At 22.1% G+C, this 27,447-nt stretch overlaps 1 protein-coding gene across 5 annotated transcripts in view; it reads right to left on the bottom strand.

Annotated features, from left to right (window-relative positions):
• LOC129616078 (guanine nucleotide exchange factor DBS-like) overlaps positions 1 to 27,447 on the bottom strand; it is a 71,818-nt gene that overhangs the window by 2,444 nt on the left and 41,927 nt on the right. For 2 of the 5 annotated variants that reach the window (XM_055531547.1, XM_055531548.1), the window contains exons 13-18: positions 11,917 to 12,030; positions 9,339 to 9,434; positions 4,707 to 4,892; positions 4,125 to 4,442; positions 3,831 to 4,037; positions 3,287 to 3,733 (exon numbers count right to left, since the gene is read on the bottom strand). In XM_055531547.1, coding sequence (XP_055387522.1) covers positions 3,287 to 3,733; positions 3,831 to 4,037; positions 4,125 to 4,442; positions 4,707 to 4,892; positions 9,339 to 9,434; positions 11,917 to 12,030 — 1,368 coding nt within the window. Of the gene's footprint in view, positions 1 to 124; positions 383 to 2,344; positions 2,770 to 3,286; positions 3,734 to 3,830; positions 4,038 to 4,124; positions 4,443 to 4,706; positions 4,893 to 9,338; positions 9,435 to 11,916; positions 12,031 to 27,447 lie in introns of all 5 variants that reach the window. The other 3 variants (XR_008697511.1, XR_008697512.1, XR_008697513.1) reach the window with 3 other exon arrangements.

Genomic DNA, 27,447 nt, shown 5'->3' with positions numbered 1-27,447 from the left:
TATTGAATTTTGAAAAAATAATTTTTTACTAAATTAAAATTAACTTATGAATTATACATTTTGTAGGAAATTTTTTAATTATATATGTATATTTATTTAATCTATTATTACTATAAATCTTTACCCCCACTTCGAAGCCAATAAATTTTATTTATTTGCCAATAAATGACGTTGTTGTATATAAAGATGATTATTTTTATTATTAGATATTGAAAAAATGAAGTTATAATATTTAATTAACATTTATAATTTGTACAGTTGAAATTTCTTCATTTTATGTCTCCGAAGTTTTAATTTGATTGAAGAAATAATTCAATGATTTGAATAAAAAATTGTTTGATTGAAGTTTTGGATAATGTTTAGTTTATTTTTTCAATTTTCTCTAAAATGAAAATATTTCAAATCATTTTATATAATAATATTTAGTATAGTATATAATATAATAAACATTTAAATTAAATTTTATTAAAAACACTACCCTGGTAAGTTAGTACAAGATGCTACCGACCGTATTAAATAATTAACTTCATTCGGGTCAACTTCGTTGTAATTCGTATTTCTTTTTCTCAATTCATTTTTGATTGAAATTATATTTTATTAATATTTACAATACTATGATAGCCAGAAGAAAATATTCTATTGAGAATTTTTACTTCTCATGTTTTTTCATCACAAAAAAGAAAAAAAATAATAATTCCGAGAAATTTCGGAAAAATTTCGTGTTTTTTTAAAAAAAATTCGAAATTATCACTTTGGATAGATTTTTTTTAAAAATTAAAGGTCTGATATTATTGATTGTAAAAACAAAAATAAAGATTCATTTATCTTTAAAACAAGTGTTAATCTATGTTGCACGACTACACGACTCCGAAGGTATTCGAATTTATTTATATATATATGAAACAAAAATCTGGGAGTGATTTTTTTCAACAGGCTGTAACTCGAAAACAAGTATATCTGAAAACGAAAATGAGAATTGGTCTATTTACACGGTAACCTTATACTAACCAGGACAGTGTTAGAAACAAAACAAATATAGGGATTTAAAAATCCAATTAAATAACATGTACATAAGAAGAACAACAACAATAACAGATTTCTGTTTAGTTTCTTTTTTTTGTATGATAAAAATTTTTTTGATTGCCACAAAAGCTCCTAATTTTTTTATTTATTTTCTAGTATCTTTTCACAATTTAATTATTTAAAAACATATGAATGCATGATAAATGTATTTATTTTTTTAAATTGTTAGTTTTTTATTGAATTCTAAACAAAAAAAAAAAAACAAATATATTTAAAACTTAAAAGAACAAAAATAAAAACAAAAGGCTAAACAAAAGAAAAAAAAAAATAACACTATTTTAAATAAAATATTTTTTAACACCGCTTTCAAATGTGCTACAAATAGCCTTCCAAAAAAAAATTACTTCTAAGCAAGGAAAACCAAAAAAAAAAAAAAAAAATACTTAAATAACCTAATAACAAAAATAACAAAATACAAAGAAGAAACTAAATTTTATTTTTTAATATATTTATTAATTTTTTCACTGATTAAGATTAAATTAAGAGACCGGACTGCAATTATTTTGAGTATTTTTAATTAAAAATAGCGTATAAAATAAATACCAACAATTTTCTAATTGTTTTTTTTTTAAATGTTCAAGAAAGAATTCTACTTATTCTGCCGGCTAAATCAGTATAAATTCAAAAATTTCTCGTGAAAAAACAAAATATTTGAGCTTTGAGCATTCAAATAAAATTAAAAAATTTTAAAATTATATTGACTATTTCCATTAATTGTACAAAATATTTGACTTAGTAATTATGAGCTATATTTTACAAAAATTAAAACTATAGGCTGAATTGACTTTTAAACCAAAAAAAACATGTAGAAAGCAACATGAAGAACAATTTTGCCGATAATTTCTTCATATATCTGTAGCTCCGCTGGTATATAGAGGCGTCCACATAAAAAACGGTGAATCCGTAAGTCACTGTTTCGCCTTGATTTGTATGGCTATGTCATTCATTAATTTTTAATATTATTTTTAAGAATTTTTTTTTTTATAATATAATTCTTCTTATAAATTTTGATTTAACAAAAAAAAAAATTAATATTTTATAAATTTTATTAAATATTTTTTTCAAATTTTTAATTTCTCTTATAGAAAATGCTCAAGAAATTTATTTAAACATCTTTTAAAAAGCAGTTTTATTTAATAAGCCTTAAATAATTAAAAAACCAGTGAAAAAATTAATAAATTTATAAAAAAACGAAAAATAAAGAATAGAAACAGAAAATAGAAAGAAAAAGCAAATTAAAAAATCTTTAAAAAAAACTTACATAAATAAAATTTTTTTTTTATCCAAGAATGAAATCAGAATGCCCCCCAGAATTTGATGAGTTTATTTTTTTAACCTTCTACTACTTTTTTGTATTTTCTTTTTTTAAATTTTAATTTAATTATTTTGGTGTAAAAGCGTTTGTTTTTTTTTTTTTTTTTATAAATTTAAAATCGTAAAAAACTTCCATTGTAATTAAATGATTTTTTTTTTTTATGTACGATTGTTTGTAAAATATTATTTTTTATATTAGAAAAAAAAAAAAAAAAACAAAACCATTTTCGATTTTTATTTGAACAACTTTTAAATGATAATTTTTTTTTTTATTTCTACTTATTCGACAGAAACATAAAAAGTAGAACTAGGTTTAGTTACACGTGAATTATTGTAATCACCAGCCCATTGTGCAATATAATTAAATATCCTCTTTATTTTTTTTGTAGCAAATCAAATTTTTTTGTTTGTTTTAACAAAAAAAAAAATTCATTTTTTAATTGGTTTGTGCATTTTTTTGGTTTTGTTTTGCATTTCAATCAAAAATTTTGGAAAAAAAAAAAAAAAAAACAAAATACAGAATTTTAATAGAGAAAAAATTTGAGAAATAAAAAAAAAAATGAAAAAATGAAATTAATGAATTATGAAATATGAACTTATAAATTTATTTAATTAAAATTTATTTATTAAAAATTATTATTAAAAAAATGGGAACATAAAAAAATAAAACAATTTGCAATGAAAAATGAAAAAAACAAAACATAAATTCTAAGTAAATAATTTTAAAAATGAAAAAAAAAAAATGAAAACAAAAATGAAAACAAAAATGATACCCCAAAAAATAATGAAAAAAGTGAAAACTTAAAAAACAAAATTTAAAATTTAAAAATTAAAAATAAAAAAAAAAACTAAAATAGTTGAATGATTTTACAATACTTAATTAACTTACAGGTGTTGAATTATCATCAACATTTGATAATTCATCTTCACTATTTGAATAATCTGAACTCCAGCCACATGATGGATCTTGTTGTTCTGATGATGATGAACTAATACCTGGTTGTAAATCATCACTATAATTTGAATTACGATTTGATTCTGAACCAGATGTATCACAACTTAAACTACGTAATGGTGGTGCTAATACAGTTATTGGTGTATCCCATGGATTTGTTGATGGGCGTACTGTACGTGGATTTAAACCATATTGTTTAATTTTTTCACCTTTTAATTCTTCTAATTGATTTAATAATACACGTTTTATTTCAGTAACCCATTTATTTTTAATATCAATTGTTGGTGCTTGTAATGTATAAACTTCTTGTCTACCTTGTAACCATACTTCAAAACGTTTTGTATCACCACGTACTGATTCGGTTAAACCAATTTGTGACATCTAAAAAAAAAAATAAAAGAAAAAATTATTAATATTTTTTAAAATTTATTTTTGAAATTCTTCTAAATTTTTTTTTTTATTTAATTTTTAATTTTACCTTTAAATCATTTTTATATTGGTAGGTACTTTTATTGTGACCAGTTGTAGTTGGTTTTGCTGCTTGTTTACAAAATAACATTGATTTCTGATAAAGGAAAATATGCCTTTGTTGCGGTTTTAATCTTAAACGGAGATCTTTTTTATTTTCAGTCCATACTTGAAATGAATCCTGTAATAATAATTCACCTTGTTGTGATAGATCATGCTTTATCATAAAAAAGATAAAGAAAAAAAAAAATTAATTAAAATTTATTGTAAGACTTTTGGGTAATAAAAATGAAAGACTACTTACAGGATATCCAGTTATTGCTATTTGATGCATTGAATCATTAACACATTTTAATACAATTAACATACAATCTAAAGCTTTTTGTAATTCTTTTGTGCATGTACCACTATCACTAAATCTTAATAAATCTTTTAATAATAGCTGATATTTTGTTATCCTTTGGACTGGCTTAAGTAAATAAGCACCTAAAGGTAATTTGTGCCCTAATTTTTTTTGACATTCATGTAAAAATAAATGTGTATCAACTAATGTTTCACGTAATCTTTCTGATCTTGGTATATTTTGACAATAAAACGAATATAATCTATAGAATGTATCTCTCTGCAAAGAAAATAAAATGAAAATAAATTCAAAATTATTATAAGGTAAACAATAAATTATAGTACTAAAACTAATAATATTTGGTTAGTATCAATATAATAATTCCGACTATTTTTTGCTGGTATATACCAATATTGAACCAGATTTTATGATTCCATACTGATTCAAATTGATTAAAAAACCTATTTGAATCAATTCAAATTGTTAATCTCAAAAATATTTACATATATATTTAATTAATAATAAAAGAATTAAATTTATTACCCTTTGTACAAAACATAATGCCACCAATTCTGTTGTTGAAATACAATTTTCTAAGTCTTTTAAAAATGTTTCACTATGAAATGTGTACAATTCATGTAAATTTCCAAATAGAATATCTTCTTTACCCTGTAAACCAGGTGGAACTAAATGTACCATTTCTTCTGATTCCATTTGATCTCGATAGCCCTGTAAAAAAAATATTTATGAAAAATAAAATTAATATGTTATTTATTTCTTTACATTTAGAAAAGTAACAAATATTAAAAATATAATTTGAATAAAAAATAGATTAAGTTCATTAACTTTTATACGTATTCAAATTTTGGAATTTTTAAACCCTGTTAATATCACTTATATATATTAAAATTAATGGAAAGGGCTGATAAATGAAAAAAATTAAAAAATCCTTTTTTGCTACCAGTCTTAAAAATTTTTAAGATGGAATTGGCATAATTATAATTTGCAAATGTCATGAATAACAATATTTTTTTGACGCTAGCGTCATGAATTTCAGTTTTTTTGTTAATAACGCGATCGAAAATCAAAAAATTACAATCACTCGCTTTAATTTGTGTTTTTTTCTTTGCATTGATTCGTGCGTTATTGCTTTTATTAAAACAAATTATTTAAAATGACTGATTTTAATGTAGAAAAGGAAAACATATAAGAAAAAAGAGATTTTTTCTTATAAATCTTTTATGTTTAAAAAAAAATGACAAGAGTTTTTTTTATTTGCATATAACTGATATTCGAAAATTACATTAATTGACGTAATTGACATGATCTTCAGATTGACAATGCTCTAACCAATAATATGAAGTGCGATAAAAATTTTACAAAATAAAATTCACTCCAAGAAAAAACAAAATAAGAGCAAATCAAAATAAAAATAGGCATATTTTTAAGGAGTCAGAGTTCTTTTCAAAATTGACAATATTTTGACATTAGAATATTGAAGTCATTTCCCATAATTGAACAATATTTCAAATTTTTTTATCATACAACTTTAATAATTCCTTAATATAAAAATACAAAAGCATAATTTGTAAAAAAAAAAATAATTTACAAGGGAAAAATTTGCATCATAATCGTAAAATTGAGGTGTAGTACTATCACATGTTGCTTGTACTCTTCTTCTCTCTTTCTTTTCCATTGAATTTTTACAATTTATACAATTATTATAATTATTATAATTTTCATTCATAAATATAACACCAAATTTTGCCATTTTATATTCTTCAATTGTATTAAAACCTTTTGAATTAACAAATTTTCTCATTAAATTACGATAATTTTTCTTTGTATACGGTCTTAATTTTTTATTTTTGAAAAAAAAACTTTTTTTACATATTTTTTTTAATAATTTTTTTGTATATAAACCACATATTAAAAATTTTTTTAAATATTTTCTATTTAATAATATTTGTTTTTTATTTAAATTTTTATTATTATAATTATTATTAATTATTTTATTATTATCAAAAATTGGTAATGTAATTTTTGTATTATTTAAAGAATTTTTTAATTTATTTCGAATTAATTTATTATTTAAAAATTTATATTGTTGAAATATTTCATTAAAATTTTCTTTATTATCATTATAATTATTATTACTATTTAAATTATTATTGGTATTTTTATTATTATCATAATTATTATTGTTATTAATATTAGTATTTAATGATTCTTCTAATGATGTTGGACCATTTGATGATGAATTTTGTTCTAAATAATCTAATATATCATAATAACCTTTTTTATTTAAATAATTTTTAAAATGTGAATCATTTTTAATACGATTAAATGAATTTTTTTCTAAATAATTTTTAACATTTTCATATTCATTAATTTCATTCCAATAATGATAATTAGATGATGATAATGATGATAATGAAGATATAGATGAAGATAATAATTCTTTTTCATTATTTTCACTACTATCAGAATATTCAAAATCATTTTTATAATTTTTAATATTTTCATTATTTTTATTATAATTATTATTAATATTATAATATGATAAATTTTCGGTATTATCATTATTATTATTATTATTATTAAAATGTAAATAATTTGAAAAATTTGAAAATTTTCCATTTCCAATATAAAAATCTTTTTTTAAATAATTTTTTTTTGTTGCTACCGATGATGGAAAATCTTCTGGTACAAATAATTGTAATTTTGATGAATGTTCATTAATTGTTATTGAATCATCGAATAATGATTCTTGATATGATATTGGTGAATCACAATTTCTATTTAATACAATATTTTGTAAATTATTTAAATTTTTTAATTTAACACTTAAATTTTCAACAAAACAATTTGCTGTCATTTGTATACGTTTTAAATGTAATAGAAGAGGATCTTTAAATGAATCCTTTGATGTTATATTATTGGCATTATTAAGGGTATGATTTTTTTGTAAATTATAATTTCCGAATTTCATTTTTATTTCTAATATTTTTTTTTTTAATACATATTTTATATTTAATAGCTATATAAGCATATTAACACTTTAAAATCTCAAAACTAAATGAAATGTAATTGTAATTTCGTTTCGAAAAAAAAAAAATATTTTCTATTACAGCATGATAGTGTTTAGTTTTCTATTGGTGATTAAAGATATAGATATATATATGTATAGACGAAATAATTATTTTACTAATATTATTCAATGCTCTAATAATTAAATACCCATTATAGTCTTTGGTCTAAAAAGCATGAACATAATGCATGAAATATTTAAAAATAAAATAGAAAAAAATATACTTGTAAATTTTTCTTTTAATATTTAATTTATTTAAGAGTATATGAAGAAGACTTTTACTTATAAATATAATTATTATAATAATAGAAAATGTAAAAATTATTTTTTATGTTTTTGGTAATAATTATTCGGAGTTGGATTCCTTACAATACTACGAGATTATATGAGGAATTTAATATTAAATTAACTGAATTATAAAATTATATTAAATTAAAAATTTCAACTAAGGTTAACTTTCAGTTTATCATGTCGCCCGACAGAGATAGTGAAGAGTTTCACCATTTTTGCGAATGTCCGACTCTAAAAGGAGTCATGGGGTCGGGAAAACGGAAAGAGTCTGGACAAATATCGGGATCAGAACCATAGATTCTTCGAATGAACCGACTGACTCAAAAGAATTGAGCATTCGATGACGATCTGCTCTGAATCGACCATATCCAGCATTAACTAACCAACTTCTAACTTCAAATATGATTATTATAAACGAATATTGAAATTTATTAAATAAACTTTCAAAATATAATTCATTGAATTGGAAAAGAAAATGTACATATATTATGTATATGCATTTCTTGTTGGAACACATGCTATTTTATTATAATATTAGTGTAAAAATTAACATTAAAGTCCCGTTATTATTATATATATAAAAAAATTTTTGTTAATGTTTGCATTCAACATTCCGATAATTTAATTATTAAATTTTTAAATAGCTATATTTTTGTTTTATTCATCATCGTGATCTATAATATTTTAATATCGCACATAATGAGGAAAATTGATGATTTATAATAAAATTTCATGTAATATGCAAAATTTATAAATATAGCGTGTACGAGTATTAAATTGCAGGCAGATAATTATCTAAGTTAAATGAAAATGAAATTAAAATTAACGGCTTGTTTACAATATTTAAAGATTTGACATTTACATATTTGTTATACAGAAAAACGAATTGCTGGTTTGCTCAACTAAGTACTTTTCTAGGACGTTATTTGCACATAATTTACAGATATCAGTATTGGAAATCACTTTTTGACGCTAGCGTTATGAATTCCAATTTTTGTTGTTAACGTAATTGATTGTCTCTGTTTTTTCTTGCCTTTATTGCATTTAAAAACGAAAAATAGGTAAGAAAGATGAGATTTTTATTTATGCATTATAAAACCCTAGCTGACATAAGTTGCTTTATTTGCATATTATAACTGTTATTACGACCAATGAGAGTGATTAACGTAAACGTGACAGACAACAATTTTCAGATTATTGATGTTCTGGTAAAGTATCATATTCTCTTATATTAGGCTTTTTGAATGAGATAAATAATATAAACTATGTGTATAACAGAGGAGTGAGGATAACACAAAAGTGTTATACACATTGCGTAGTACTATCTATACAAACATAAGTGAAGCCCAAACAGCTAGAAGTAAATTTTTGTTTGTGAAGTGGTCTTGAATAATACTTAATTATGAGCAGGTTGTTCCATTAAAGACTCTACTACTTACATTATTTCACATAGTGATCTTTCATTCATACCAATTTTTTAATGTACAATGCATTCGATATTACCAATTATCTTTATAGTCGGCGAGAACGATTAAAATACTTTCTTTTCTCTTATATTTTCTTCTATTGTTTAGCTATACTAAATACTATACACACTCTTATAATTGATTATAATTATGAATAATAAAGCAAAAAAATTGTTTTCCCCTTCTCAAAACAAAACAAAAAAAATATCAAAATGAAAATTGTAGAAACAAAACTTCTGGTTATTTGAACGAAGTAAATTTAGAATAGAAAAGAATTTTTTACTTTTTAAACAAAATAAAAAAAAAGAATATTTAGAATAGCCTCACCTTTAATATAGAATTCATTTCGGTAACATAAATTCTTTCAGTTTCTAACAGTTCATGAAGCACATGACCTCTTTTCAATCTTCTTGATTCCAGATCCTGAAATTTAAGAAAAAAAAAAAATTAGAAAAATTGTTAAATAGAATAATGTTTTTGAACGGAAATATTTATATGCACATATATGTATATAACAAGTATGTAAATATTTTGGGTGGTAGGTAGTTGTAATTAAAATTGTATACGATCTAAATACATACAAAATGAGCGTTCTTGTTCTAATTACTGTTAACGTGTAACGTATAAGAATAAAGTTAAAATAGAAGTTTTAAACTCTAATAAACAAGAAAAATTTAAAAAATTTTTTTATAGAACATTTAATTAATGATTTTAATTATAGATTTTTTATAGATTAATAAGAAAAATTTTAGTTAAATTTAAGGTGGAAATTAAAAACACTAAAAATTTTGAGTAACATTTTTTGGTCGTGTCAGTAATTTTTAGGTTATATAACAGATTTTGTTTATTCCGTTTATATATGCAATACGCTTGTAACTGCATTGAGTAATAATTTTAAAATGCTATTAAAATCCTACATTTGGACATCTCACATTTTCTTATAATAAACCATAAAGAAATTTTTGAATTTCGTTTAAACTTATTCAACCTTTTAAAATAATGTCAATTTTATCGTACTCACTAATTTTTTAATACAATTACTCTAATTGTCCAAAAAAAAAAACATGACAAATAATACCAAAAACAATAATTCTTCTCACTTAAATATTATGTTATACGAATACATGATACTCACGCTTTCGCTTCTTCTCTCACTGTTAGTAAAAGAAGTAAAAAATGAGTGAAACATTAAGAAATTAAAACTTTCGGATTTTAAATTTTAAAAACCTCAAATTTTCAATATTGCTAATAAAATTCTGACGAATATTCCTAAATTATATACCTTTAAAATGTTATATTATTTGATATAACACTTTGAATAATATTTATTAACAGTACAACCTTTGCATATTTCTGTTTAATATCATAATGCATCTAGTACCTAAATTATATCATCATATTTTAATAAATATATTCAAATATAACAGAATATAAAAATTTCAAAATAAATTTTTTTTTTTGCAAAAACTAATACAAATCCGTTTTAATTTATTATTATTATAAATATATGCATATCTATATATTTCTATAATACTCGTAATGTATTACAAAAGTTCAATGAAAAACCACTGTAATACAAAAGGTAATATACATTATACATCTAGATATATTATGTTGTATAACACTTAAATAATAAAAAGCTCATTGTGAATTGTGATTATACTCGTACTATAAAACGTATGTAATATAACATTTATTTATGAATTAATATGTGAATAAAAAAATTCAACAAGTGTATATAGGCGCATGTTAGTGAAAATGGTCCTTGAACTTGATAACGAATACAATATTAATAATGTAAAAAATATAATTTTCAATCGTGTTTTTTATACTCTATAATTTGTATATTCTGATTTTCTCATAAAATGCTAAATTTATATACTGTTATAACTTTAATTTTAATTATAATGTCGATGTGTATGTCAGTTTTTTTTTTTCTATTGTAGATTTTCTTAATGTGCATATAAGAGAAAATCAGTGATTTTAATCTCTAAGGGAATGAGAATTTTACAAGTCATTTTATTAGTTTTTTTTTTTTTTATTTTTTACTGAGAAGAGAAATTTAATTGAAATGCACGTTAATATGCTTAAGTTTTATACAATTTTCTATTAAACTATTTTCCATATTGTCTATTTATATTATGTGTGTTTGTATGTATATGTTAATATAATTTACAATTATACAAGTAATTAAATTAATTGTTTGATAAAATCATATTCATTATCAAGAAACTTTATATATAGATGCTAGCGGACATTTTTTTTTTTTGTGTATTATGACGTTAATCTTAAAAAATAATAAAAACAAAAATAATCAGTAAGTTCAGATTTACGTCAAGTTACAGGTTAAATTTAATAATAATATACTTAAGTAGTTTTATTTTTTTTTTATATAATTTAACTTGTATTTATGAATTATTAATGAATTTGGATTCGAAATACTTTCATAAATAGTTTATTTTATTATTGAAATACTTTTTTTTGATTAATACGAATTAAGATTTTTGTGTTGAATTATAAATTAATTGAAAATGAGCATTATAAATCTTGGTTAATAACTTTTTAACCTTAAAAGTTTAATGAAATACAAAAATTATTGTAATCCTGTACTAGATAATAATAAATAAATATTTTAAGTTTAAAATTCCGTTGTAACCTGAAAAATCATATTTTTTGAGTTAAAACACTTATATTGGGAGTATAGGTACACAACAGGGATGTTTGTACCTATACTGCCAATAGAGGTGTTATACAATTTACATTGACTTCATAATTATGATAATGTTCATCTATAATATTTCAGTTTTATTAACAATGAACATTTTACATTTTTAGATTTATCGTTTACGGTATTGTGAAACAAATCAATTCTAATTCAATAATATAATTTGAAGCAAAAACTCACTTGTTTATTTTGTTCACCAAAATCATTATCAGTACATCCACTATCACTTGACATTGAAACACCTGAATCTATACCACCTTCAGTTGATCTTGGACGTAAATCATGAAGATTAGTCTGAAAAAAAAAATATAGTATAGATTAATTTTAAAAATTATATGAATCACTTTTTAAATTACATATTAGTGAATTAAAATTTGTGTACATTTACAATGATTCGATTGATCTGAAAAATATCCTTTTAACAAGTTTTTTTTTTTTGCAGTAATAATAATAAGAAATTTGTAGAAATTTAATATTTAAATAAATACCAGATTTAAACATAATCATTCATAATTACAATACGCGCATCACACAGAAATTCAATAGATGTCGCACCATACGAATTTGTTCAATTAAAATTAATTAAATTCGCATATGATACGACATTTATTCAATGTATTCAAAAATTATTATTTAGCAAATTAGATATTAGATATAAAATTAAAATACAATTAGTAATTACATATATTTTTTTTGTCATATTCGTCTCTTCTCATTATATGAGCTGTACATTAACACTGACAAATTTCAGTGAATGTCAAATTTCAGTGAATGTCAAATTTCAGTGAATGTCAAATTTTTTGTTATTTTTGAAGAAATTAAACGTAATGTTTTTGTATTTAAATATATTCATTATTTAATACAAATATTTAATTTTAAATTTTTGAATATCACAATCCAATATTATAATTCAATTTTTGCTAAATAATATTAATTTTTTAAAATCATTGGAATTGCCTTTTTCATTCTTTCCCATTGCATATACAAAAATTTTGTATTGTCACCGTGCGGTGCAAAAATTATAATGTTGAAATAAAAGAGAAACTCATTTACATTTGTGCACATTTTAACTTTCTAATAATTAATTATATTCAAATATTTAAGAGATTTTTATATTATTTTAATAAAAAATATTATTATTTTATTCCAAAATTATGTTAATAAAAAAAAATTAATTTTATTTTTTTTACAAAATGATTCATTTATAAATATTCCAATTTTTTTTTTGGTTTTTGGTTTTTTTTTCTTGCTTTGAATTCCAGAAATTCCAAAATGAATTTTAGAGAGAAAAGTATAAACAATAACGAAATTTCAATGTAATCACATAATTTTTATTCATCTCTAAGACGTGTTTATAAAGGCAGATATGTACGTATGTATGTATGTACTATTAATGTAAATAAATATAACAATATCATTTTAAATTTCCATCATTTCACTAGATCTTCATTTTTTTTTTCTTAATTTTTTCTTAATTTCATTCATTTATTTGTTCATTTATTTTTCTTTGACGAAAAAAAAACAAGAGATGAGCCGCATCGCATCATAATTAAATAAACATTTTAAAGTTTTTTGATTGAGCCGTTAAACTTTCTTTTTATGAATACATTTTATAAATATGTAGGTATGTACATATATATTGGTATTTTATTATTAAATTTACACTATCTTAGACACAAATATGTTAAAAATTTAAAAAATTAAATTTACGTTAGCATCGTAATTTGTAAATTGATAATACTGTCATCAGAATTACAGTAATGCTGCAATAACTGTATACCTAATTCAATTAATTAATTGCTGAATTTTGCAGAAATTTTCAGATTTCAAAATTTTAGTTATATAGGAATGAATGTTAACATACAATTATGTTTGTAAGTCATTATTGCTGAATTATGTAGCAACACAATTTACTTCATTTTGGAAATCACGAATTATGCATTACTGCAATTCAAATGAAAGCGGGTACAGATTCTTGTCAACTATTCAAATTATTTAAAAAACGAACAGTATTCTCAATGAATTATTGCAATATTACTATGTATATTGTAAGTTGATTGTCAAGTAATTTTTTTATAAATTCTAAAAGAATAATTTAATACAGAATCATTGTAATTTTCATGTACAAATAATTAAACAAAATCTCAATTCAATCAACAATATTAAAAAAAAACACAATTTCTTTTTGTTCACAGCTCGTACAAGAAAAAATCAACAGTTATCAGCAGGTATATGAGATAATGAGAATATAGTAAAATGTGAAAAATTTTCTACATTATAATTCGAATTTGTATAAATTAATGTGTATAACATAAATTTTCACATTAATACCATTAATATTAAAGAATGCCCTTTTAAAAATGATTACCGTTATTGGTTTCATATTTACCATTAAATATAAATACCTATATATGATAATGTATGTATGTGTGTATCGGAATTTCAAATTCAAGTTCACGAAAAGGTAAAGTTTTTAAAAGAAAAACAATAAACGAAAACCAAATATTTGTAATATGGAAAAAGTTGGACTTAATAATTTCGAAAAATAGCAAAAATTATAAAAGTGTGAACAAATACAAAATTTTTACATATGTGTGCATGCCTATGTGCATAAATAAAGTGTTGTGTTGGTTAATGATTTCAAAAATCTTTATTTCAGCTCTTAAAAGGGTTCCTCCGTCAATATGTTAGTATTTGCCATTAATTGAAATAATTAAAATGAAAATTTCAGCTTGATGCTTATTTGAGTTTTAAATTAAGCACACTTTTAAGAGATCGTAAGTAGTGTAGAGTACAGTTAATGCGCGCGTGTATAATATTGGTAATGATTTTTTTTTTGTGGTTGGTATGGTATGTTTAATGTTATGTGTGTGCTACATTTAAAAGTGTGATTATGTTCACTGGTTTGAGACAGTAAATGAGTTGCTTAAAAAAATTTTTTTTTCTTTAATCTTATATTACTATTTTATTTTTTATTATTAAGTATATTTTATTAACGGTTAAAATATATGATATTTTTTTTAACATTATTTTTCGTCGTCTTTGACTTTGACTTTAATTTGCGTGAAAATTTATAATGTTTGCAATTGGATACCGTTCATTCAATTTTAAATTGAGAGCAAATATTTTTCATTTTATTATTTTTGCTTTTTTTTTTGAAATTTTAAACAAAATTTGTGATTTGTACATTATGTATGGCTGTGTATAAAATTATGTAGAGAATGACAATATCAAAATGTTTAATTTAAATATTTTAGAAATTAAACAAAAGGAAAATAAATACAAAATTATTATGCATGTGTATGTGTACATTTTAAATGCAAATCTTTGAATATTCATCGATTATTGCCAATTGATTGTCAAGAATAAATGGATTTCTTTACGCAAACAATGTTTTTTTTTTTTATATTTATAGCTTAAAACAATATTAATAATTATAAAAAACTTCATAACTTTTATTTAACTCTTAAGTTTAAAAAGTAAGCGATACATATAATTGTTTTAACAGATTTAATGAGATTGACACTGACAACTGATTGATATGTAGTTCATTATTTATTAAGTATGTATACGTAGGTACGTTATACACATAAAAGTATAACATATCGTTTGGTCAATCAATGCTACGAGATTAAATGTGTGAAATGTGATGGTAATTCATATTATTAAAATCATGGATTTTCAAGCAAGGCGAAAGTAATGATTTTGAGAGATGCATCGCCTCTTGCGAGCTTTCAGCTCTAAGTCATAAAAATGCTCAATGGCAACCCTACGCAACACATTACGCGATACAACCAGTAAAACCAACTAACAATTTTCATGAATCAAAGGTCTTCTAATTTTTTAAATTGAAATCGCCCCAAATGTTTTCCCCTCTTCTGTATCAAGCGGAGACACTTGCACAGAACATGAAATATCAACTGCCCAAACGACTTGATAATCCAGGCTTGATATCTCCCTGTTCAAACAAAAACAGTTGAGTATGAAATCAAAAATATAAATATTTCAATTATAAATTAATAGATGTCGCTAAAAATGGTAGAAATATATATATGTTTTGCAAAAACTTAATATTATATATATTTTCATTTTGAGAACTCATTTTTTCAATAATATTGTAAATTAAATTTTAATATTTTATTAAAAATATGTTTAATGTATGTACGCCCCAATTGCAATAGGAGTAGTACTGGAATTTTATAACAATATATAATAATAATATTTCTGATTAGTAACAACAAACATTGACAAAAGGAAATATTTTAATAAGTAAGCGAGAAACAAAATCTCATGCAAACTATTTTTTTTTTTCAACTTTTGACTCACTTTCCGAAACTCACCATAATAAACTGCAAAAATTATTTCAACTTTTTTATAAAGTTTATAAAAAATTTATGGCAGATCAAATTTTGAACAAATATTTTGATTAAACACATTATTTATGTAAACAAATAGAGTGTTTGACAAAATATTTTAAATTTTTTCTCAAATTCTAAATAATTACGCATACACAGTCATTTAGAAAACATTGTGTACACTACACACACACATAGTTTGCACAGCAGATTTTTATTTATACACTTTTTTTTAAACTTTAAAATTAATTTTCCAAAATTCAAAATATTTTTAATTTAACAATTTTGTCATCTTTCAAAAATTTATTTACACTTATTTTTAAATGATGTTTTTATTTTTTATTTTTAATTAAAAAAACCAAATTTTAGAATTTTGAAATAAATTTATGAATTAAGTCTAGCGCGTGTAGGTAGGTAGGTATATGTACATATCTACATTGAAAATTTAATTGAACTATTGTGAACAATATTTTACCGTGTTTTACTCATTTACGTTGCCAATTTACAACTACTAAGCTTATATCAAAACAAGAAAAAAAGGTTAGCCGATAAACAGTGTGAGAAATTTATCAATTAATATATTTTTTTTTTGTTATACTATAGAAATAAAATTAATTATACATGCATTATTATTAAAGTTAAGGGCAGATATAGTAAACCTAAACGGAGTGTACTCCTGGCAAATAAAAAAATGCCAGTAAATTTTAGTGAGTTAAAGGTTACACAATTACAAAAAATTATAAATACAATTATATAAAATACAATTTAATGAATTAATTAAGTAAAATTTCAATGTTTTTTGGCAAAAAATTTAACATAAACAACTGAAAATAAAAATTACATTGTTTGTTTGCTGCAACACTGACATAACACAAAATTCGCACATTTGAGAAAAACGAATTTCAAAGTTCTAAAGTTGATATATTTTTCTCGCTATAGCATTATTTTATAATTTATTGTAAGCGACCATTTTAAAGCTACAGATAAATGATATTTTTGCTCACTAAATAAATCACAAATCTCATTTTTTGAGTTTTTTCCAAGTTCAAATTTACTTCAACAACTTAAAAAACAAAATGTTCACAAACTCTGTACACATATAAATAGGAAGTTTTCATATGGAAGGTACAAATTTAACTATGTAGCAAACTTTTTTTTTAATATTGAGTCATTTGATAAAAAAAAAAAATATTATCGCACTGAGTCATTCAGACAAGTGGTTCAAAAATATTATATGTAAGTAATATAAAATAATTATTATTCATGTAAATATCAAAACAGACTTTATGATTATTGCCAATAGAAATTGATCTAACAAAGAAGAATTTTTCTAACAAAAAAAAATAATCGCAGCATATCATATACAATACATACATACAATAGATAATATAGCGTTAAATACCTTAGACAGAAGTAAGTGTGCAAAAATAATTCGTATACATAATAAAAAACCAGTTTATAAAATAAATTAATTAATGGGGCTATTAACAATCAAAGCTTATTTATAAAAATAATATGAAATATTGGGAAATCATTTCCCAATTTTTCCAAATTTTATATTTTAACAAATAATTCAACATAAATTTTTAAAATATATTTTAAATATTGTATAAAACAAAATACTTGAACATATACGGAAGTCTTCAATACGAATTAAATAATATTTTGCTCAAACAATTGCCAGAGAATTCAATATTTTTAATATAATGATCGAGATAAGCCAATAAAACAAAAATTTTTAATCAGCTTAGTAACGAAGCTACAAAATCGAGACTCCTCTTTGAACACATTTTAATGAGAGTTAGCCAGAATCAACTATAGTTAATAGAGTTAGCATAGATTTCTAGCAGAAAAATCATCTTCTTACTTTAAATTGTTAGAAAATGCCAAAAATAAACAAAACAACTCTTGACATCTATTTTCTATTCAAATATGCATGATATAATTGTGATCATTAATGATGCAACGTACATCATAATGCACAGGATGATTTCGATAGACAAGGATTTTGAAAGATTTGATATATTGCAGTAAAACATTATTAGAACGTGGATTAAAAAGTTTTAAGCATTTACGGTCAAATATCTTTACGTATATTTAAAAAAAAAAAATATTTGCAAAATCTGGTAACACTAAAACCTTAACCTTAGAATTATTATTCGAGAATCAAAACATTTACTTTTTTTAATTGTTCTTTACAAATTAAAAAATTTTGCATATTTCGAATAGGCATTTTATATATGAATTTATAGGCTTTTATATTGACGTAATTGGGAAAGTTCCCGTTATGGTATTACCTAACAATAATAATAATAAAATTTTAAAATTAAATTTAAATAAATGTTAAGATTTATTTTAAAAAAATTCCATTTTTGCATTATTTTTATTTTAAATTTTTATATTTTGTAATGACTGTTTTTTTTTATTTCATTAATTTCATTACATAATTTCTAATTGTATATATATTTGGTCATAATTATAACGACTTGAATTTTTATCGTAAATAATTAAAATAATATATCGTATATTATATGCATTTTGTTTTGCTAATGTACCTATTATTACAAAAAAAAAAATGTTGATTATACTTGTTTCTAAAAAGCAAATTAAAAGGAAATTATAATAACAGCAATCCAGAATAATTGACCTTATTAGGATTCCAGAAAATACCATAAAATGCAGAACAAGTAAATGATGTGCAACTATATATACATAAGTAGATTTAAGAGAAAATCCACTTCAATCTTGCAAAATTTTTAAAATTTATATTGCAAGCTGAACGTGCAATGTACATAAGTGATAAAAAAATTCAATATAAATTAAATATTATATAACCATACACACACAATCACCATTCCAATCAAATATTTTATTATAAAAGAATTTTTTTCAATTAAAACCAGTTCAGTTTGTTTATATTTATAATTCTTTACATAATATATCAATAAATATACCATAATATGTACGGACATATCGTAAATCTCGATTAAAATCAGTTATTTTGTAATAATTTTACCTTATAGTAAAACCAGATTATATAAGCATGTTGTTTGTATGTAATATGTGCAAAAAAAAAATCTATCTATATATCCACACATTTACAATATCAAAAAAAATTCTGTAATAAAAGATCGTCTGTCATTTTATTCATTCGATTTTGTCAGAAAAGAATGTGCATATCTGTGAATTGTAAATTCAGATAAGAAGGAAGATGAGGAGAAAAAGGAAAATCAAGAAAATTTTATAGAGTTGTTTTTCCTGAATCCAAATATATTGGACACAACTTAAAGAGAAGAAAAAAAAAATGCAAGTCAGTTAGGAAATTTGTATATCATTTTTAAAAATAATGCGGCATATAGGCACAGCCTGCATTATTTATGTAAGAGGAGCTTAAAATGACATATACACTGCAAAAATAATAATGTATTCTCCTACATATACATACACAAATTTCTTTTAGTACAGTATAATAGTTATAAGAATATTTTAATAATATACAAAAATAAATTTCTTTAACTGTTCTTTGATATATATATAAGAAGTAAAATAAGAACTGTAAAAATTTAAAATTACAAAAATGTTCTTAAACTTGATTTATTTAATCACCAATTTTATTTTTAAAAAATTTATTATATAGGTCACAAAAGATTGGAAAAAAAAACTCTTATATACGATACGAGTATATATGAGTGTAAGTACATGAATTGCATCTTGTGATTGCAACATGTTTTTTTTTTTTGCTTTAATTCATATATGCAAGATTGGATAGCTCATCGGAAGTTTTGTTCTTTGCTGAAAAAATACCTTGTACATATATATATTAATCTAATGTTAGAAAAGTAAAGTGTTGCTTACTTAGTAGTAAACAAGAATTTTATGAAAAGAATTTAGATAAATTTTGTATATTTGAAAATATTTTATGCATAGTTATTGTTTTTAATGAGATTTTGTATTTTATGATTTAAGTGAGTAGGTATGTAATTAAGAATTTTTTTTTTAATATTTGTGCCATTAACAGAATTTTTAACGTTTTAGTTTTTATGGTGACATAATTAAAATATTTTTGTAATATAAAAGTATAGTTTGTGCTGAATATTTTTATTGTAAATTAACAGTATAGAATTTCATGAAATTTATTGCAATTATATAACAAATATGTTATATTATATGATGTAGCTTATGGCCTCTAGCCAAAATATGGAAAAAAATTTTAATAATATTTTTTTTATAAATTTACATTTTACAATAAATAGTAAATGAAATTAAATAGAATTTTTGAATTTACTCCAAAAAAATTCAAAATTTTTAAAATGTGGGATAAAACGTCTATCCCTTGTAATATTATCATAGTAAGTAACGTATACGCAACAATTAATAGACTTGTAATTGATCTTAAAAAATAGAATTCTAGAATGAAAGACGTTCCAATATTTAAAAAAAGAAAATTTATTTTCGCTGCTAGTTCTTTTGGATATTTTAGAGCACAATTCATTAAATTATTGTAAAACAAGAAATAATTTTTTGTCTCATCTAAGACGCGAATGTGGCCAACTCATGTACACATCAAATACAATCCCTATTCTTTAAGCATTACCATTTAAGCACATAAAAATCATATAAAATTTTTCATTACTACAGCCTATACTTACTTTTCCAAAATTCTCTTCATTTTTTTACAATTTCAATTTTTAAAATGATAAATTGTTTATTAAGTGAAATTACATTTTAATTATTAATTATTAATATCCTTGAGAATCGAAAATATTTGTACAAAGTACAAGGAAATGCAACCCAATTTTTTGTTTTTTGTCTTCTTTGTTTATATTGTTTACACTCTATAATGCTCATTTATTTCCCTTTTAATTTTATTATGAAAATAATTTCCGTAAATGTGAGAAAAAAAACCTAAGTATTTAAAAATTTGCTTTGTTTTTTCCTAATAGAAGAAAAACAAATTTTAGTATAATGGGATTTGTCATACTATGTAGATAAACTATTTCCTATATATCATGTGTTCCTATATATATATATGCAAGAGTAAAACAAAAAAAAGGTTAATTATATGACATGATTGATTACACAGAATAATTAACACTATAATTAGAATTGTTAAATGAAAACGTATAATGAAGATGTCGTTTATTCTACATTTCTATACAAAAATATTAAAATACAGTCAGAGGTCGTTTAAAAGAAACACAATTTTGCAATTAATTTCATTTCGTATAAGTTAACGCCTTATAAGGGAAAATTTGTTTCTTATAACAAGTCTTGGTGAAAAGACGGAGTAATTGAAAATTTTCTTATTATTAACGAATCAATTCAAAGCAACTCAAAATAATTTTCAAATATCACAAAATTTAAAGAGTCGTTTAAATATTTTTCCATTATTGTCCAGCATGTAGGGTTGTCCACTAGATTTTATTCTCCCTATAATTATAAGAAATTTTATTTTAAAATTGTAATAAAGAATAAACATAATTTACTCTGACGTATAGAATTTTTTTGGTTTGGGGTTTCTTTTTAAGCGGGTTTTACTGTGTGTAAGAATATGAATATCTGTGAATATTGAGAATGTGCAAAATTAATTCAATATTTTTAATTATTTTCAAGAGCAAAGAATTAAAATTTTATAACCATCAATTAAACTAAGTGTTCACTTCAATTTAACCTAATATTCTCTTTTCAATTATTGTTTTTTCGCAAATTACGCAAATTTTTCATTAATACAGACATAAACTCAATATTGAAAATTATAAAATTCAAAAATATCATATTTACTCATTGTAATAGACAATATTCTTTTAAATTTTAATTTTATTTCCTCAAAAATTATGAAAAAATTTAAGCCATTATACGAGTACAACACTTTTAGAATTCCAGTTTAAAATCAGTCCAATTAATATAACAGAATTTCAATCCAATTTAATATAAAATACGGAAAATAACACTTCCAAGATCAGGAACAAATAATAAATTAAAATAAAAATGATTTATGGTAAATGAATTATTATTGAATTGAGAGCACTAAAAATGAATAATGCGTATGATGGCACTTATAATGGAATTATTTTTAAAAAAAAAATTAAATTTTTCTTATAATTTTCAATGCTGCATAAATTTTTTAAATTTATGAGCATATAAATCAGAAAAATGAATGAATAATTTTAAATTTTAAAAAATAATAAAATATTGAATAAGTTTAAAAGATGCATTCTTAAGTATAAAGAGAAGTTAACCTTCTCCAAACTCTCAATTCCGAGCTTAAAGATATTTTTTTTCAGTTTATTATAAGATATTAAATTGAGATTAAAATTCAATTTGAAAATCGTTAAAAAATGACGGTTTAGTCTAAAATTTAATAAAATAATTTATAGGACTATAGAGTAATGCTACTTTGTCATAAATTATAGCAACATGCCGATATATTATTGAAAAGGGGTGGCAATTAAAGGAGTTAAATCAACATATGTAATTTTCGTCTCATCAATAATATATTAGATATAACTTTTAAAGCCACACATAGGATTTTTAATTTGTTATTGCAAAACATGTTAAGCCTTATCAGAATCGGATTTACAATTTATGCAAATATAGGTTTTGCAATGAGCGCCGAAAAAAGATACACCATTACAAATTAAAAAAAGAAGACTTAATTTTAAAAAATTAAAAATTTTTCCCAAATTTTTACTTTTTTGGAACACACTTCTTTTGTACCTATATATACAAAAATCGCAAAACAAAAAGCTGAAAATTTTATTTCAGGCTTTAATTCTATGACTAATCTTGTATTTCCTATGAAAAATACAAGAAATGAGATTTTTATATGAAAAGTTTATGCCCAGTGTGCAATGTTAATTATCCGCCATGGCACATTTTGGACATAAGGCACTTTTTGGTACTTTTTTAGCAGACGCGGAACAAGTCGCAGAATCGGTCCTGAGTTATTATGGAGTTGTATTCAATTTTTTTTATAATTTTTCAGTCCAATATATATTTAAATCCTAAATCAAAACTTATTAAAATATGAACTAATGAATTAAAAAATTTAAAATAAATTTAAGCCCAAAAAAATTATTTATTTGAACCGGAAATACACAAAAATCTCATATTGGAGCCAAAATTTATGGTTATTTTGATCTCTTTTAATATAACATAATTAAAATTTTTAATTAAAACTATTAATGATGCTGCTTATGCTTTTTTCTCTGGAATTTTCACAAAACCTTTAAACTTTCAGTTTTGAATGCATAATTTAAATTAAATAATAAATAATTCACAATAATTTTGTATATGCATATTAAATTAAATTTTAAATTTAAAAAATTTAACTTTGCTTTAGTTTTTAATATTCATAACGAAATTTTTATATAATTTTTGCATAAATATCAAATAAAAATATTTTAAAATTTATTTAAGAGAAAAAAAAAAATGTTAAAACCCGAAACCCACTATAATAATGATTATTAAAGAGAGTGAGAGAAAGAGAAAAAGAAATTTAATTTATTATACTTTTCAATTTTACCTTTTTCATAATTTTATAATACTGATAATCGCTCATCATATCAAGATTTGAACAGTAATTATTATTACCATTTGTATTATTTGGACAATAATTAATATTAGATTCAAGAGAATAAAAGCAATTATTCCAAAAAATTCCACCATCACAACCTAATTTTGTAATATTTGGTGATAATGATAATTCATCATTATCATTATTACTATTCTGATGATTTAGAATTGAATCAAATGAACAGGAATCATCATCATTTGAACCATCATTATTTTTATTATGATTTACAATATCATTATTATGATGATGATTATGATGGTGATTATGATGATGATTATGATGATGATTATGATGTAAAGTACAATTATTTTGTATTGTTTTTGTTTCATTCATTTTATTACAATAACAATTACTATTCATCATTGTATTATTATAATTATTATCTTGATTATGATTATAATGATAATGATGATAACGATTTGTATTAAGTGGTGATGGTGATATAGGTGAGGACTGTAATGATGATGATGATGTAAGTATGATTGGTTGATTATCATCTAAACTATTATTATAATAATCATTATCATCAATTTCATCAGATGCTGTAGTTGATGATGTTGCTGAATTTGTATCAGAACTAATTGATTTATTTGAAAATGATGAATTTCTTACGAAAATTTTTAAACAATGTTGTTGCTGTTGTTGTTGATCCTTTTTGCTAATTTGTTTAATTTTTCCTTGATTTTGTATTGAATTACAATGATTTGAATGATGATTATGATGATGGTTATTGTTGTTATTATTATGATTCTCTTGTATTGTATTTTCACCTTTTAAATCATTAAATTTTCTATTCTCATTATTTTTTAAATTAACATCTAAATTTTTATTTGATTTGAAATTTTTTGTAACAGTATTATTGAGGGTTGCATTCATAATTAATAATTGATCTGTTGTTGTTTTAACTAAATTTTTATCATTAAAATTTTGTAAATCATTTAAATTTGTATTATCATTATTATTATGTGAATTTGTTGTTGATGTTATTGATGATTTTGATGTATTATTTAAAATAGTTATTGTAACACCAGTTGTTGTTGGTGAATTAATTTCCTGACATGATATTCTTTTATTTTTATCATCCTTATCAATTAATTTATTATTATCATAATTATTTTCACCTGATATTGTAATTAATTCTTGACATTTTTTTGATTTTTTAATATCATCATCATTTTTTAATGGTAAATCTTCATCTATGATTTTTTTATGATAATTTTCATTTAAATTCGATGATTGTGTAGCAGTTGGTGGCGATATTTCTATTGGTGATTGTGATAATGATTTTGATATTTTATTTTGTTTATGATTACAACAACAATTTGTAATATTTATTTTATTTTTAGATTTAATTCGTTCCAATGAATTTTCACAATTAATAATGCATGATGAAATGTTTGATGGTGCTGATATTGTTGTATTTAATGGTTGTTTTATAATATTGCTATGATGATGATTTTGTTGTTGTTGATTTAATGCTTTATTTTTACAATTATCATCTGATAAAAGAATTTTATTTTTTGTAGAATTACAAATAGCTCGTTCATTTTTCTTACATATTTCATTTAATAATGTTATCTTTGATGATGTTGGACTTGTTGATGTTGAAGAATAAATAATTTGTGTTGGTGCAGAAATTATTTTATGTATTGGTTGTGTATAATTTGGATTTGATTTACTACGTATTGCTGACATTTTTTGTATTTTCATTTTCGTATTATTATTACATTCATTATGTCTAAATGATTCATGATTTCTATATTGATCATTACAATAATGAGATGAATGATGTTTATGATTATGATGTTGATGATTTTTCGAAATTTTAGATTTTTCATTATTATCGTTTTCAAATAAATTATTATCATTATGATTATTTTCGTATTTTAATCCTAATAATGATTTTGATAAATTTATATTCGAATTGATTAAAGATTGAGGTCGATAATTACCAAGTTTATTTGAAGAGTTTGCAATTTCCTGTAAATTTCATATATGATAATTATGAAGAAAAATAAAAATATTGTTATTTATTAAATTTAATTTAATTTTATAAGGGAAAGATCTTGTTTTGATTTCAACAAATTATAAATTTTAAAATAATTGAAAATTGTTTAGTTTCTATTGTTTGATTTCAAATTTTATAAACTTACATAAATATTAACGCAACTCGAAGTTGGGACCTACTTGTATGGAAATTGGTGTTGATTACAATACCGAAAAAATTTTTAATTAGTTATATTTGTTACAATTCCAATAAGTTTAATATTTTGTAATCATAAGAGTTAACAAAATTTAGTGAAATAAAATGTAAATGAGATCAGCTGTCACCGCTATAAAACGAAAATAAAGATTTCAATTTCACTTCCAACAAATCTTTAAAAAAATGTCATTAATTAATCTCGTTTTTGTATTTCATTTTAATTTACTCAATATAATTTAATTATAATTAGATTTGTTGTTTTATTTTTTCTCATTTAATTTTTTATAAAACTTGAAACAGTTTAAAATTTAATTTAAGTTTAAATCGAAATTTTCAGCTTTTTTTCTGCATTTTAACTGAAGTCGTCGTAACCAAAAATGAAAAAAAATTTTTTTTTTTTAATGATGCGAAAATAAAGCTGCTTTAAATATTAATGAAGCGAAATGAAAATGAACGTTTAGCAAATTTGTACAACTTACTAAAATTTTTATTTTCCTAACAAAAAAAAAAAAACGTATAAACTTTTATTACGTAGTGCAAGCAATTTCTATGTATTCAATATTTCTGTGGCAATAAAGCAAAACAGTCCAAGTCGTCTTTGTAAAATGTCGAACATTTAATCAAATTACATTGAGAAAATCAAATATTTTTTAAAAACCATGTGATTTTAAAAATCTGGTTGAATTTTTAAAATTTGTATTATTCTTTCGAAAGTGTTGACTTAGACAATTGTTCGTACAGAGTATGACAGTTCTCCCGTTTCATATACAGTATTGTTATTAGAAGTAATATAATACATACATGTGTATGAGGTTAAAAGTTTATATACAGGCTGAGATATCAGATGGAATGATATACGTTAGAGCTAAATTTTTACTCTATTGTTGTTATTTTTTCCAAATTCAATAAATCAATTTTTATTCAATAATTTAAGTATAATACACTAGGGCATGGATGTGGGCCGCATGCGGCCATTTTCTTATTTTGGTGCGGCCCTCTAAAACGAATTGTTAAAATATTATTATGGTTTAAACTTGCAATTCTACGATTGGCTACTACAAATATGCAACCCAATATTTTAAGACTTGTTCAACAGAAGCAGTGTCACTCAGCTCCCAGTACTTCTAATAAAAAATAAATAAATAAACGTTTATACACCTTAAAATTTGAATTAATTGTTTTATTTTGTGGCCCTTTTGTCATACAGAATATTGGAAATTGGCCCATAGTTTCAAAAGTCTTGACATCCATGCACTAGGGAGATGTTTAAGTGAAAGAACTTGTTAGTTACCTTAATATTTTATTAATGTATATAATTAATTTAAAACAAATATTAAAGAAGTCGAAAAATTTAAATTTAATTTATACTCCATCTAATTTATTCAATTCGTCCTTTTTTGTTAAATTATTAAAAAGTAAACAAAATTATAAAAATCTACCTACGCGAAAATATTAATTAAAATACCAGTTTATTATTACTGCATTGATTAATTAATTATGAAATAGGAAATTCATGTAAAGATCCCAACTGTTTTGAACAGTTTAAAAGAAATGGAGACACGCATGTACATGTAGGT

Source organism: Condylostylus longicornis, unplaced genomic scaffold (genome assembly GCF_029603195.1).
Source record: "Condylostylus longicornis isolate FDR11 unplaced genomic scaffold, ASM2960319v2 ptg000162l, whole genome shotgun sequence".
Classification (NCBI taxonomy): Eukaryota; Metazoa; Arthropoda; class Insecta; order Diptera; family Dolichopodidae; genus Condylostylus; species Condylostylus longicornis.
The sequence above is the reverse complement of the archived record's forward strand: the minus strand, read 5'-3'. Positions and strand labels throughout refer to the sequence as shown.